At 41.1% G+C, this 16,453-nt stretch overlaps 1 protein-coding gene across 2 annotated transcripts in view; it reads right to left on the bottom strand.

Moving 5' to 3' along the window:
* The window catches only part of UBE3C (ubiquitin protein ligase E3C), a 130,249-nt gene that overhangs the window by 83,703 nt on the left and 30,093 nt on the right, over positions 1–16,453 (bottom strand). The window contains exons 2-9 of one of the 2 annotated variants that reach the window (XM_063668051.1): positions 16,256–16,330; positions 14,916–15,062; positions 10,305–10,449; positions 9,543–9,658; positions 5,757–5,914; positions 2,941–3,094; positions 2,284–2,504; positions 586–737 (exon numbers count right to left, since the gene is read on the bottom strand). In XM_063668051.1, the coding sequence (XP_063524121.1) occupies positions 586–737; positions 2,284–2,504; positions 2,941–3,094; positions 5,757–5,914; positions 9,543–9,658; positions 10,305–10,449; positions 14,916–14,935 (966 nt within the window). In that variant the 5' untranslated portion in view covers positions 14,936–15,062; positions 16,256–16,330. The remainder of the gene's footprint in view (positions 1–585; positions 738–2,283; positions 2,505–2,940; positions 3,095–5,756; positions 5,915–9,542; positions 9,659–10,304; positions 10,450–14,915; positions 15,063–16,255; positions 16,331–16,453) is intronic. The other variant, XM_054494482.2, reaches the window with a different exon arrangement.

Here is a 16,453-nt window from a genome sequence, read left to right as displayed (position 1 = left end):
GATAGCCATACCTCAAGCCATTTCAATTGCTTAAGACCAAAAAAAGTCATTGGCGGTTAAATTCTTTAAGTAAAACACAAATTATGTATGCATGTATATATAATTTTCAAGTTTTTTATTCCCTGAAAATATACTGTAAACTCAATAGTAAGGAAGAAAAGAGATAAGAACTTGAAAGTAATTTTTAAGTAAATAACATTTATCCTCTATAAAATCAGCAGGAATTAACGGAAGACACTACCCGCTGATCACAGGATAGGGTAAAAAGGAACTTTTTGACCCAACAATTTCACTTCTAGAAAATATTTTCTAATAACTAAGTCAACATACAGTATGATCCTATTTTGCCTAAAAAGCCAAACACAAAGCTATGTGCCTCCATTTACACTTCCATGAACGTACTAACAAAGCAGTGGAAGACACTTTCCCATCACTAGAAACTGTCTACGGAGCTGATGGGGCTTCTCTGTAAAGGCTGCTTGAGGGTCTGACTTGTGTAACTTAAACTATGGGTGGACAAAAAGCTAGAAGATCCGACGGGGCTGCCTGCATCGCAGACCCCCAGATGCAGGGCACGGGGCTTACCGGGCTTGAGGGCTTGTCGGCTTCTTCACTCTCCTCCTCGGAGTCACTGGCTGAGTCGTGACAGCTCGCGCTGGCAGGAGAGACTGGTAACTGAGAGAGGAAGGTCTGCAGCACCCGCAAATACACCAGCAGCCCTTCCTCAGAGAGGGCCCCTTTGCAAAACAATCAGTTAAAACGTATTTTAGTTAAACGTTATTTTTTAAAATGGAAAACAAAGACGCCATTTTTCCTCACACGCAGAGAGGCATTTCTGACCAGATCTTATTTTAAAAATTCTAACTGTGTTATAATAGGAAACATGTAGATTTTGTCCCCGTTCGTGTCAGAAAGCACCTACAACTCTTGGAATTTCTTGAAAGATAAGAGTCTCTTGTTATTCATAGCCAGCCCTTTGTGATCATACTTGAGGTGACTTATGGTGAGGCCATCTAGGGGACTCAGAATGGGGCTTTTCACCAGAAAAACCAAGTGATCAGAGGGTGGGAACTTTCAGCCCCACACACCAACTTCTAAGGGGCTGTCTGTGGGGAGGGACACTGGAGAAGAAGCACTATAAAACTCAACAGGAAGACACAATGAGCTCAACACAGGGAGGTGACGAGAGCGTGGAGTGCCTGGAGAAGGCATGGAAGCTCCGCATTCCCACACACCTCGGCTTCCCGAGTTCTGTGACCTGTCCTAGTCAATTACCAATCCCAAGGAGGGGCTGAGGAACCCCCATTTTTGCAGGTTGGTCAGAAGTATAGGTGACAACCTACTACTTGTAATCGGCCTCTGAAGTGGGTGTAGTCTTGCAGGACTAAGCCCTCAGATGATGGGATCTGACATTATCTCTGGGTGGACGGCATCAGAATTGAACTGAATTGTAGAATACCTAGTTGGCGTCCACTGGAGAAGTGCTTGGTGTGTGGGGAAAAAAACCCTACATATCTGCTCACAGAATTTTTCAGTGTTGAGTGAGAGAGCAAGAAAAACAGTTTGGGCTGGGCACAGGGGCTCAAGCCTGTAATCCCAGCACCGTGGGAAGCCGAGGCGGGAGGATCACGAGGTCAAGAGATTGAGACCATCCTGGCCAACATAGTGAAACCCCGTATCTACTAAAAATACAAAAATTAGCTGGGTGTGGTGGCGTGCACCTGTAATCCCAGCTATTCAGGAGGCTGAGGCAGGAGAATCACTTGAACCCGGGAGGCGGAGGTTGCAGTGAGCTGAGATGGAGCCACTGCATTCCAGCCTAGTGACAGAGTGAGACTCTATCTACCCCCCCCGTACCCGCCCCCCCGCAAAAAAAGTTTGGTTTTCACATTTTCCTATATTTCTTTCATGAATAATTCATGCATGTATGTATGTATGTTTTCAAACATACTACAGGAAGATGTTATTCTAGAAGAGGCACACGGGAAGTTTAGCAGAGGTAGGGAAACAGGCCCGACTCACAGAAGAGCTTTCCCATTTAACTCCGTTAACTCTATTAAAATAATCTGTGTGGCCTCATAAGACACATATATGTCAGTCTTTTCCACTGTATCTGGAAACTGTCCCCAGGAACACTGCCCAGACCACATCCCTTCAGCAAATACACTCTTCCAGGAGAGGCCCACCTTTCCATAACACCTGCCACTGCATGGCCTTCTCTTGACTCATCTGCCAATGCTACCCATATGTGTGTTCAGGTAAAAAAGATCTTGTATTTCATACCCAAATAATTTTCACCAACAGTTAAAACGAAATAGAAAAGCCAGGGTGCTCCACCACTCTTTCTTGAACATCTACTCTCTATTAACAACAGTGCATTCAGAAAGGGCTCATAAGGGAAAACGGTCTGTGCATCTGCTAGCGCCGGAATGATGAAATGAAAAATCTGATCTGTAAAAGGTGCTGCCAGAAACTCCTCTGTGAAGGCTGTAAAAACTTGTTGCCTGAAAAAGAAAAACAGAAGCTTTTCATAAAATCAAATTATACTGTCCATCCAATCACTGATTAAAATCACCTTTCAAAATATCCTTCTAAAAGGATAATCTACTCTTCTAAATTAGCCAAGTTAACCATTCTAATATCAACTAGATCAACCTAAAGTAAACTTAATGTCTTCTCTATTAAGATGACTACCATGTTTTCGTTAATTTTTGACAGTTACTTAGAAAAGCAGGAAAATAATCATGTTATCAGAATCACAAATTTGTATTAGGCTACAGGCCAGAAAGAAAAAGTACACTTTCCTATAAACTAAATCAACACTAATAAAGCAAAAATCTGACTTTCAAGTCTATATTTAAAATCACATCCTATGTAAAAGTTACCATCAGATATAGATCTTATGAAATGACAAAATCAATAAATCCATTCCAGTCTCACCTCGCACCTTCCGGACAGGAGTTGTAAGTAAAGTGCAATGGTTTTAGAACATTCTCTAGCAAAATTTTTGCTATAGGAACTCGAGATAAATCAGAATATTCAATACTTGATGGAAGCTTGCTGTTAATCAACAAATAGAGAGACCTATAATACCCTAAAAGGAAAAACACATATTTAAAATTTAGTGCCTTTTCCTGTAATAAGGGAAAACACTTGCCAATTTTTAAATGCTTTTTACAATCTCTACAGGTCCAAACTTAAGTTAGTTCTTTAACATGTTAGTAAGGAAAACTAAACAAATACATAGGCAGCTGAACGGTATATAGACCTCATGTACCAACAACGTCAACTATAGCCAATCTCATTTCACCCGTATACCCCTCATTTGGAAGAAGTCTAAGATATAATTATTTTAGTATATCATTAAGAGACTATTTTTAAAAACATTATCACAGCTAAAATAAATGAAGAGTAGTTCCTTAATATCATAAATATCTAGTCAGTGTTCAAGTCTCCAACTGTCTGATGTTAGAAATTCTATTCAACTAGTTTGCTTGCATCAGGAAGGAGCTCAATAAGGACCAAATATTGTGATCTTATAATTTGTCTCTGATTTGTGCATTTTTTAAACACCGTGTTGAACTCATAGAGTTGAACATATTGGTAGGTTTCATTCCACTGTAGTCCTGACCTCATGCTGCTCCACCTGGGGCCCTGGGGTGGGCTTTAGGAGGCTCCTGAGCCCCAGGGTCACTGGCAGTCCTGCATCCCGCCCTGCAATCAGCCTTTTCTCCAGGAACTCTTAAGCTCCTTTTAGAGGAGATGATGTATTTGGAGACCACAATCTGGGAACTGAAGAAGTTAACTGTTTAAAGGCAGCTTATACATCAACTGAAACAACTTTCAGAACCTCTTAAAATATCCAGCCTACGCTTTTGATAGGAACTCTGGGTGGGGGCAGTGAACATAAACTCTGGGTATCAAGAATGATCCAAATCATATATTCTTTCAGAATCATTTACTCCATTTTTATAGAATAAGAACGTTCAGGTGCAGTTTTTGAGTGTCTCATCATATATAAGCGTATTTGGTAGCACATTAAAAACAATCCATCTGCATGGGCTCATTTTTGAAACAGTCCTACACAGCTTCGTATTTGAGTGAAGACCACTAAACAGTGCATACTCAGTACTTTATCATTAGACCTACTTTGTAACCACCCCAAGTCTAACCTAGTGTATACTGATAACTAGTGACACTCATACGAAAGCTTGAAAGCTCTTTTGCTATGAAACTAAAAAGATAAAAATACATCAAGAATTTTAAAAAACACATCAAGACTTTTTAAAAAAAGTGACTAACATAACTAACAATGTACTTACTGAATAGACGGACAACATGACAAAGGTTCTGTTGCAAATGTTAAAAAGCTTCATGGCACATAATGTGCAATAACAATACAAATAATGATAATATTATAATTTAAAAAGGCTAAAATTTTATAGACTGTTAGGAAGTAAACAACTGCTGTACCACAGAAGATGCTAGAAGCAGCAGTTTCTGTGTAAGATTTTTAAGCATTTCTTATATTGGGACACGTTTCAAATAATGCATATTTCTTAACTATCTTCCTTACAATTTTAGAAAACAAGTACAAATTCTCAAATGCTTAGTCTTAAAACAGTATATATGTCAACTAACACAATGAACCACTTTTAATTATTAGTTTTTAAAAAGATCAAATTCCACAACTTTCAGTTTACTTTTAATTAACTTGGAATACTATTTCCCTAAGTTTTCAACAAACTAAGGAGTCTAAAAAATAGTAATACGCCAAGCAGTAAGGTTGAAATGAATATGCATTTAATTTCTGTAGTTTTAACAGAGGACCAAGTGGTCCAGATTTCAAGTCCATTAGATGTAACCCAGACTATGACTTCAAGTGAAGGAAAGCACAGCCGCTTATAATTCTGTCTGCAGCCATGGCTCTCCAGACCTCCCTTCACAACTAGTCTCACGCACATTTTTAATGCTGACAAATATTTCTCGAGCCCAGGAGTCCTGAAGTGCTTGGGTTTCTACCTATGAGGATGTCAGGACCGAAGGTTTTTTTGTGTTAGGATTTATACTGCTCGCTTCATAAAAGCTTTAAAAATCATGTTTATTTCACACTTTTTCTCCAAAAAGTGTCACTAATGTGTCCTCAAGGGTTTCAGATACAGTTCATTATAGCTTCTACGATGCAGTCATTTTAGGAGCATTATCAATGTATTAAAACTTTAGCACTGAGTTAGAAAATTCAAACTAAATATGCTATTCTCTTCTACTGAACTAATATTGTGAGAGGACCTCACTCTTGGAAGAAAAATCATTTAACAAAATTTACTTTTTCATAAGGCTCTTGGAGTGATGTTCAACTCATACATTGGTGGCATTATCTTTCCCATTCACTCAGAATGACCAGGAGGTGGTAAGAGCCCTTCCTGCTCAGGTGAAGGACCGGCAGCTGCACTGCAGACACCAATCTTGGATGACGGGACAACTGATGAAAGCATATGTCAATTTTGTTCATTTCCAAGCAAAAGAAAAAGGCAAAGAGAGTAGCATGTTTCTGAATTTTCAGAGTGGGTGGAGCCGAGGACAGATTTTGGAATCTGGGACTCTGGTGGGCACCTGTGGATGGAGCACAAGGCGTCTGGGACACCAGTACCGCTCTGACACTGAGACTGAGGGCACAGGCTTGCAGCAGCAGGCTGGCCTCTGCTCACTCCCCATCGGGATGCTGAGCCACAGTTCTGACTCTGCCTACCACTTACCATTGTGAATCATGTAGTGCAAAATCTGTTCAATCACTGACACCACATAGCTAGCATCTTGTAAAACAGGCAAGTAAGTATTCTCAGATGAAAATACTTCAAGCATTCTCATTGGAAGTGCAACATTCAAACTGTCATCATTACAGTTTTGCAGCAACCTGTAAAAATGAAAAAAAGTATTCACACACTTACTGGATGGCAAAATGTCACCAGTTTCCCCAAGTTACTCTCAGTGACAATGGTTAAAAAACTATTCCAGTACAAGATTATCTCTGAAAATAGGGACATCTTACAGATAGACAGGGAAATCATCCAACTAACATTCAGTCATTCAGTTTTTAAAAGAATTCTCGTTATGTGCCAAACGGTATGCTGGCACTAAGTTCACAGACAAGAAAAATGGACAGTGGAGAAATGAACACGAAAAATTAAAGATTACAAAACACTGTAAGAAGTGTTATAATCCATGAATTGTACCAAGAAGCTTCATTTAATTAAACTCAGATACAAATCTCTTTAACAGTGCATATCATCTCCTTAAAGATGCTTTTGAGACTTTCCATGCCTGCAATATCCCCCAAATAGAACAATGATATATTTCTGGTCCTAAGTCAACTCTCATTTTGACTAAGGCTTCCCTTCTTACTATAAGAAGAACTGCAGGCTTAGCTACCCATTTAAAGAGGGCAGTACAAGAAGTCTGGACAGGTCACACCAATCAAGACACAGAGCACATCTGTCACTCCCAAAAGTCTCTTCTTGGCTGTCTCTAGTCCATTCCTCCTTCTTTCCCCCCATCCCAATTCTTTTTTCTATCAAAACCTTTGTCTAACACCAAACTTATTTTTAGATTTCTCTTGTTGTCTTCACGATGTATTTTACAGCTGTTTTTTCTTTTAAAAAACAAACAAACAAACAAAAAAAACCAGAATCCATCTGATCACACATCACCTTTAATGAGGGACCCAGGAGGCTGTTTCAGTGCCTCACTGAAACTAACTTCTCTATGTGATAAAAGCCTTCTGCCCTGCCGGGAGGGGAATAACGTGCAGGGTTCTGGGTAGGGTGTGTCTACACAGCTCATCGGGTTACTGCAGGCTGCCTTCTGTCTCAACAGCCGCAAAGCCCAGGAGAGACGGGGGTGAGGACCCAGCGGGCAGGCTGGGCAGGACACCCAGCAAGACCTTGTTTTGTTTTTGCCCTTCTCACAACTTTCCCCTCAGCACCACACTGGTGTCTCGCGAGGGGTGTAGGAGTGCAGGAGGAGTGGGGCTACACATAACAAGCCGCTGGGACACAAAGGGCAGCGGCGGGCAGTGGGAGAGCCTCTTGTCAACCTGCAAAAGTCAGCAGCATGTGTGCTGATGATCCCATGTGAGAGGTAAACCTGATAATGCAACAGAGAGAAGTGCTGGAACGGTGCCTCGAGTGAGAGACAACATAAGATGTAGCTCCAGGTTTATCGGGACAGCCTTGGACGGGAAAAGGATATCCATATTGTCAAGAGACAACCCACTTAAAAAATAAAGTAAAAGATTTGAACAGACTCTTGAAAAAGAGCCATCTGAATGACCAGTATGCTCCTGAGAAACACCCATCATCATTAGTAATCCAGGAAATACAAATTCCAATCACAATAAAATACAACTACACACCCATCAGAATGGCTGGGTTTTGACAGATGTCAATACCAAGGGTTCAGGATACGGAGGAACTGCGCCTCTCATATGCTGCTGTCCTAAGTTTGGTAGTTTCCTCTAAAGTGAAATATATAACTACCATGTGACCCAGTGATTCCATGACTTCAGAAATGTTCAACAGCATTAAAAATTATGTATGTGATTCGTCATAAAAGGAGCTGAAGGTGGTTCTGGAAGGCCACATTTACAGAAAAAGAAAAATTCAATGTTCTGGCACATGGCAGATAAGACTGTCAACTTACTAACATACACTTGAAATACAATTTCTAACATTTACATTTTGTTAAAGTTCCATTTCTCATCAAAAAGAATCAGTGCTCCTTAGAGAAAACAGCCCTAGGCCAGGGGCAGAGAGAGCACTTGAGCCTTTGTGACCTCACAGAAAACAAAGATCTCTCAAAATACAAATGAGACCAAGCCAAGAAAAATGGGCTGCTTACAGGGCGCTCTCTACCTATAAGCAGACCACTAAAAGTCATCTGTCATACACTGTATTTTAAAAAATACATGAGACCTTACTAAGATTAAAGAGGAAAGATGAGGAGGAGTGTTTTGTTGTTGTTGTTATTGTTGTTGTTAAAGAAACATGGGTTTGGCTGGGCACGGTGGCTCACGCCTGTAATCCCAGCACTTTGGGAGGCCAAGGCAGGCAGATGACCTGAGGTCAGGAGTTTGAGACCAGCCTGGCCAACATGGCAAAACCCCATCTCTACTAAAAATACGAAAATTAGCTCGGCGTGGTGGCACGTGCCTGTGGTCCCAGCTACTTGAGAGGCTGAGGCAGGAGAACTGCTTGAACCCAGAAGGCAGTGGTTGCAGTGAGCCGAGATCACGCCACTGCACTCCAGCCTGGGTGACAGAGCAAGACTCTTATCTCAAAAATAAAAATAACTGGAGTTCAGTAGCACAATCACAGCTCACTGCAGCCTCGAACTCCTGGGCTTCACGAGTTTCTGGTATTAGAAATTTTTAAAAATAAAAGTTGGGAAAAGAATAATTATATTTACATATATCTTGTATCAAAATTATTTGCTTATACAAATACATTCAAAAGTTACGTTAAAGGTGTTTTGCAAACTACAACCCACAGGCCAAACTAACCCTAGGGCTGTTTTTTGTACGGCTGTTGAGTGAAGCATGATTCCTTTATTTTTAAAGAGTTGTAAGCAAAAGGCAAGAAAAATACATAATAGAGACCATATGTGGACCACAAACCCTAAAATACTTGCTACCTCGCCATTTACATAAAAAGTTTGCAGACTCCTGCTTTACAGAAAGAATGTATACAACGTGTTTTTCAAACTAAAAGTTTATTAAAGCAATAAGTTAGAAAAAATATGAATTACTGGCATCTGGGATCCTCCTGGTTCTCTCTTCTAATAGGTTCTTTATTCCTATCTTTGGTCCAGCTAAGTATTTTGGAAAAATCAGTTAATAAAGACTGGTTCTGATAGTAATCCTAAACAAATATTACAGACAGTGTCCAGAAAATTAACTGAAATTATATTGAAGGCTCAGGATCATTTGAAAATTTTACTGCGGTTGAGATATAAGCAATTTATTAAAAACTGGTAAAGATGTTATATGCAGGTAATGTAACTCACATCACTTACACGTGTGCTTTCGGACACTGAATGCAAGAAAGTCACGGCAGAGGCTTATGCTGAGTTCCTACATAAAAAATAAAAAGCCTGATGAAAGGTGTATTCTAAAGAGGGGGCTTTCAAACTGCATTTTGGTGGAGACCCCTATGGAATGGAATCATTCTCACACATCAGGAGTCCTCTTTTGGCTGGCCTTCCATTCTCCAGTAACCAGGATGGCCAACATTCACAAGATAATTCGAGGGCATCCTTGAAAGAAAAAGTCATCTAAAAGATACTGATACATGTGTCTTCATTTATACCTCATGCAGGCCTGAATCACCTAGAGTAAAAATTGTAATATATATATAGAAGTCCATGACCTCAAAAAAAAAAAAAAGTACGGAAAAGCCACTGTCTCTGAAAATAAAAGTCAAAAGGTGTTCCCCTAGACAAGGTGATCAATACGTTATATACGTTACTGACTTACAATACAATTTTACCTGCAACAGAGGCTCATCAATCTTTTTATTTGAAATAAGCATGTAAGTCTCTCAGATCCATCCAACTGCTTGACAAACAGAGAGCTGTGTTTAATTAAGTTCTGATACAGCCATATCTGAAACAGCAAAACATAATATACAACTCTCAATGAAAATTTAAGTTTGCTAATTTACATAATACCCCAAATTTCCTTAAGTGGCAATGCACATTTAATCGAACCTAATCAAAAGATGGTAAGAAGTAAATATTCTAAGTCGGTTTTATTTAGAGGTATGTGCATTTTCCAGCCAGGCACGGTGGCTCACGCCTGTAACTTTGGGAGGCTGAGGCAGGAAGATCACTTGAGGTCCAGTTCAAGACCAGCCTGGCCAACATGGTGAAACCCTGTCTCTACAAAAAAATACAAAAATTAGTTGAACGTGGTGGCACACACCTGTAGTCCCAGCTATTCGGGAGGCTAAGATGGGAGGATCACTTGAACTTGGGGGGTGTGGGTGGAGGTTGCAGTGAGCCAACATCAAGCCACTGCACTGCCTGGGCAAGAGAGTGAGAGACACTGTCTCCAAAAAAACAAAAGTATTTGCATTTTCAATCTTAAAATAATACATCAGTATTAAATTACTAAATTAGTAACTAAGTACACTTAAAGCTCATGTCAATCTGAAAAATAGTTCACTTGCAAAAATCAGAAATCTGTAATAAAAATATATGAGAAATACGATATTAATTCCAAGTTACATAGGATATCTGTTTCTTTTCACCTTTTTCCTCTGCGGATGTGTGTGCCTGTGTGTCTCTAGCATCTGTTCCTTTTGGATACTTCCCTTCCCTAACTCCATCATTTTTTTGATAGGGAAGGCAATCCTATGGCCCCACTCACCAGGCTGGCCAGAACTTCCCATTCTCCTGGATAAAAGGATAGTCAGTGAGTTCATTAAAGGCAGATGCACATTTCTGTGGCTTGCAATCAAGAGGCCTGACCAGACAGTAAGTATGAAGCTGCCCTATTACTTTGAAAACACAATACTTAACAAGGAATCTCTTCTACTTTCTCTATTATACGTTTGTGAAATAGACTGGTATTTTATTTTTTCCTTTCATAAGGCCCATTTAGAATCATCTAGAACGAAAAGATAGCCTTTGTTTTTTCTTTTGAGACAGAGTCTCACTCTGTCACCCAGGCTGGAGAGCAGTGATGCAATCTTGGCCCACTGCAACTTCTCCTAGGTTCAAGCGAGTCTCATGCCTTAGCCTCCCAAGTAGCTCGGATTACGGGTGCCCGCCACGACACCCAGCTAATTTTTATATTTTTAGTAGGGACGGGGTTTCGCAATGTTGGCCAGGCTGGTCTCGAACTCCTGGCCTCAACTGATCCACCAACCTCAGCCTCCCAAAGCGCTGGGATTATACACGTGAGCCACCACCCTCGGCAAAGATAGCCTCTTAAGTGTAGCTAGTTATAAATATGCCACATAGCCTTTTCTTTGCCTATATTTTTAAGTAGTTTCTTCTTTGACATTAACATTTCTTTGCCATAAAACGTTATTAAACAATGAAATTACCAACACAAGGTCGGGCGCGGTGGCTCACGCCTGTAATCCCAGCACTTTGGGAGGCCGAGGCGGGCGGATCACAAGGTCAGGAGATCGAGACCATCCTGGCTAACACGGTGAAACTCCGTCTCTACTAAAAAATACAAAAAAATTAGCTGGGCGTCGTGGCGGGCGCCTGTAGTCCCAGCTACTCGGGAGGCTGAGGCAGGAGAATGGCGTGAGCCCGGGAGGCGGAGCTTGCAGTGAGCCGAGATGGCGCCACTGCACTCCAGCCTGGGCGACAGAGCGAGACTCTGCCTCAAAAAAAAAAAAAAAAAAGAAATTACCAACACAAAAGCACTCTGCATAATAAATTAGCGCATGTCTTAAACTGGGACGAAATAATTCTGAACTACTCCGAATATTAGTTAATTGCCTACACACAGGCTTTCTCTTGAGGTGTTTGGAGCCACCTTGCCCACATTTTCTCAGGAAAAAATAAGGTATGAATACTTCCTTCACTATCTGACATGTAGTTCGTCCTAAAATTTCTATTATCAGTTAACAAATAAGATGTAAAATAACTATACATTATATAATAGGACTGTTGGAAGAAGACTTTATCAAAAGATTCAAAGAAAATTAAGCAATTAAAAAGTGAGGCAATTAATTCCAGAATTAAACTGTACATAAAATATAATCTTAGTACCATATTTGACTTAAAGTCATAATAAAAATTTTTTTAAAAGGAGGTGAGGAAGAAATAGCCATATATGTTGATTTTTGCATAGAATAACTTTGAAAACCTATCAAAAGTGGCATTATGCTTACTCCTAGAGTAGAAAGCACACAATGTGAAGACTGGGGCAGGAGACATTTTCCCCTACGTTAAGATTAATTTATTGCTATCGCATCTATGCTTGAGAACTGAATCAACATTCAACCGCTCAGGCTGGAGTGCAGTGGCAGGATCATAGCTCACTGCAGCCTTGAATACCTGGGCTCAAACGATCCTCCTGCCTCAGCCTCCTAAGTAGCTGGACTATAGCAGCACGCTACCACAACCAGCTAATTTATTTTTTGCTTTGTTTTATAGGTGGGGTCTGGTATTTTGGCCAGGCTGGTCTCAAACTCCTGGCCTGAAGGGATCCTCCCACCTCAGCCCCCCAAAGTGTTGGTATTATAGGCCTGAGCCACTGTGTCCAGCCCACTTTTCTTTTATCCTTTTCCTGGACTGGTCTTATGACATTTAATTCTATTTCAGGTTTCAGAATCTGTACATGAGCAATTTGCTTGATATTTGCTCAAGGCCGAAAGTCAAATACGTTCATTTACCTCCAAGCTTTTCACAGATGGCTTCTGAAGCAAGACTGTGTAGCTACACCATGTCGTGACTGATGACTAAGATTGAGGACCTCACTCAAAGGCAATAGGTGCTCTGGAGAGACACCAATCGACATCTCACAGCACCTGCCTGTCTGTGCTCCTTGGTGATCTTGCAATCTACAAGATTAGAGTATGTGAGGCCAGGACATCCTGTTCCAGAAAGCAAGCCCAATTATCTGCCGTTGTACTATTCTGATTCTTTTTTTCAACAACTTCAGAAAGCAAGCCTGGAAAGAGCCTGCACTTAACTGAAGTCCAGAATGGGTAGATTCAACGGCTTTCACTGCCTCTCTAGACTGGCTCTCAGTTCTTTCTCTGCACGTTCTCAGTTTACAGAAAGTTTTCCCCATGTTCCACCTTAGCTCAACTCCGGAGCAATGCTGGGTTTTAAAGCCAAACACTAGAGGAGTAATCATGTATTCCTCTGTCCGCTGTAATTAATTCATGTAGGATCATTCTAGTAGGGATGGTTTGTAGCGAGGAAGACTTATTTTTCACTGTATATTCCCCTTTTCATGCAATTTGAAATTTTTAACACAGATAAACAAAAATTTCCAAAAATAAATAATATATTTAACCTGGCTGGGTATGGTGGTTCATGTCTGTAATCCCAGCACTTTGGGATGTCAAAGCAGGTGGATCACTTGACGTCAGGAGTACAGACCAGCCTGGCCAACATGGTGAAACCTGACTCTACTAAAAATACAAAAAAAATTAAGCTGGGGTGGTGGCATAAGCCTGTAATCCCAGTTACTCAGGGCGCTCGGGTAGGAGAATCGCTTGAACCCAGGAGGTGAGGTTGCAGTGAGCTGAGATCGCACCACTACACTCCAGTCTGGGTGACAGAGTGAGCAAGACTCCGTCTCAAAAAGGAAAAAAAAAAAGATAAATAGCATATTTAACCTAGGCCAGGTGCGGTGCTCACACCTGTAATCCCAGCACTATGGGTGGCCGAGGCAAGTGGATCACCTGAGGCCAGGAGTTCGAGACCAGCCTGCCCAACATGGCGACATCCCACCTCTACTAAAAATACAAAAATTAGCTGGGCGTGGTGGTACACGTCTGTAATCCCAGCTACTTGGGATGCTGAGGCAGGAGGATCGCTTGAACCTGTGAGGCGGAGGTTACAGTGAGCCGAGATCGTGCCACTGCGTTCCAGCCTGGGTGACAGAGCAAGATTCTGTCTCCAAAAAAAAAAAAAAAAAAAAATATATATATATATATATATATATATATATATAAAAAACATTTAAAAATGTATATAACCCAACAATTACATACAAATCTCTTAATATTCCCTGAGAAAATGGACAGTAACAAATTCCATTTTTTAAAAAAATTATTCTTCTATGCATCTGGATGTATTTTCCACCATTAATACACACTGTTCCTCAGCACTGATAAGATCAAAAGCCTACAAGATTTTAGAGAACTACGATTACATTTGGGATTTTTTTAAAAAAATGAGACCCTAAGGCTGGGCATGGTGGCTTATGCCTATAATCCTACCACTTTGGGAGGCTGACGTGGGAGGATCACTTGAGGCCAGGAGTTGGAGGCTAGCCTGGCCAACATGGTGAAACCCTGTCTCTACTAAAAATACAAAAATTAGCCAGGCATGTTGGTAACACACCTGTAATTCCAGCTACTTAGGTGGCTGAGACACCACCGATTGCTTGAGCCCGGGAGGCGAAGGTTGCAGTGAGCCAAGAATGCACCACTGCACTCCAGCCTAGGTGACAGAGCAAGGCTCTGTCCCTCAGTGCCCTCCTCCAAAAAAGAGACCCTAAATCATGTACAGTGGCTCACGCCTATAATTCCAGCACTTTGAGAGGCCAGGGAGGGAAAATCACTTGAGGCTAGGAGTTCGCGACCAGCCTGGGCAACATAGCAAGACCTCATCTCTACAAAAAAAAAAAAAAATTAGCCTTAACATTAACAAGGTGTACACACACCTGTAGTCCCAGCTACCTGGGAGGCTGAGGTGGGAGGACTGCTTAAGCCTGGGAATTCAAGGCAACAGAGTAAGACCCCATCTCTAATATAATAATAATAAAATGTAAACACTGAGACCCTGTATTTTAGAGTTTGCAGGTAATCACGATGTGGTATTCAGGGTGCACGTCCCACTGACCTAGGCGTGTTGGCAACTGCTGAGGCTGTGTCAGGGTACATGACAGGTGGGCAAAATATTCTGCTTTTTAAATGCTTATGGTTTTCCACTGTAAAAAATACGAAAAAGACTATTTTTGGATACACATTTTTATGTGTATCAAATTTTAAGAGGTAAAACACATCACCACAAAGGTAACCTCTCACAGCTAGCTGAGAAGTTCGCAAAGCCTGGATGCAGTGGAGAGCTGTTTAACTTTCTGATGAGATGCCATTTCCACTTTAAACAAAAAAGTAGAACACGTGTAAACGAGGACAAGTGAAAATGTAGTTAACACTCACCAAACGTTTTGAGTCTTCATTTTGTTTGTAAAAAAACAGAAGCTGCCTTACCAAAAGGGTAAGGTTGGGGCCATTAGCAATGGGAAAAGCGCCCCCGGACTGTGACAAGGTAGCACAGCGATCAAATGCACTTCTTTGGATGGAATACTGGAAGAAAAACAAAACAAAATGACCCATAAATATAGTATTTGGACACACAATTCTTATGATGTAAATATACGTTGCTGTGTTTACAGGAATGGTGGAAATTGACAACGAAAATGCCATTATTGGTCCTTGCTCACAGTTGAGTTGTAGAAAAAAAAATGGTTAAAAAGAAAAAAAAAAAAAAGGCCAGGCATGGTGGCTCACGCCTTTAATCTCAGCACTTCGGGAGGCCAAGGCAGGTGGTCACCTGAGGTGGTCAGGAGTTCAAGACCAGCCTGCCCAACATGGCAAAACCCCGTCTCTACTAAAAATACAAAAGCTAGGCAGGGCGCGATGGCTCATGCCTGTAATCTCAGCACTTTGGGAGGCCGAGGTGGGTGGATCACCTGAGGTAGGGAGTTCGAGACCAGCCTGCCAACATGGTGAAACCCCATCTCTACTAAAAATACAAAAACATTTAGCCAGCCTGTGGTGGTATGCACCTGTAGTCCCAGCTACTTAGGAGGCTGAGGCAGGAGAATCGCTTGAACCTGGGGGCAGGGCTTGCAGTGAGCCAAGATCGTGCAACTGCACTCCAGCCTGTGTGACAGAGCAAGACTCTCTCAAAAAACAAAAAACAAAACAAAAACAGGCCAGGCGCAGTGGCTTATGCTTGTAATCCCAGCACTTTGGGAGGCCAAGGCAGGCAAATCATTTGAGGTCAGGAGTTCGAGACCAGCCTGGCCAACATGGCAAAACACCGACTCTACTAAAAATACAAAAATCAGCTGGACGTGGTGGCACGTGCCTGTAATCCCAGCTACTCGGGAGGCTGAGGCAGTAGAATTGCTTGAACCCAGGATGTAGAGGTTGCAGTGAGCCGAGATCATGCCACTGCACTCTGGCCTGGGCAACAGAATGAGACTCAGTCTCAATTAATTAAAAAAAAAAAAAAAAAAGAATCTCTCACGACTTCCTTCTATTTTGATTTTCAACTGTGGTGAGGCCCATGTTTGTATTTTATTATTTAAAAATTACCTAAAAACTCACCTATCTATAAATCTTCACAATAATCAGAACAAATAAAATTATTTATTGGGAAGAATACTACTGTCAGCATTGACTTCAATTAACAAAGTGTACAAAGATACCGCATTTAAAATAAGCTCTCCCATGCCCTACTAATCTTCTCATTTTAAAACAAACAAACTTACTTGCTGTTTTCTGTCTCTATAGCCTCGAATAAATGACTGGATAATTATTGCATTTTTCAACCTTCGCCTTTCTTCCTGAACAATAAAAGGAGGAGTGAGGGAGCAATTGGTCAGAATCCAGTGAAAATGACATTTTGCTAGTAAAGACTTTAAAAACACTAACAGCTATGTAATTCACATACCATAAAATTAATTCTT

Source organism: Pongo pygmaeus, chromosome 6 (assembly GCF_028885625.2).
Source record: "Pongo pygmaeus isolate AG05252 chromosome 6, NHGRI_mPonPyg2-v2.0_pri, whole genome shotgun sequence".
Lineage (NCBI taxonomy): Eukaryota > Metazoa > Chordata > Mammalia > Primates > Hominidae > Pongo > Pongo pygmaeus.
Note: the sequence above shows the minus strand (reverse complement) of the source record. Positions and strands in the feature narration are given on the sequence as shown.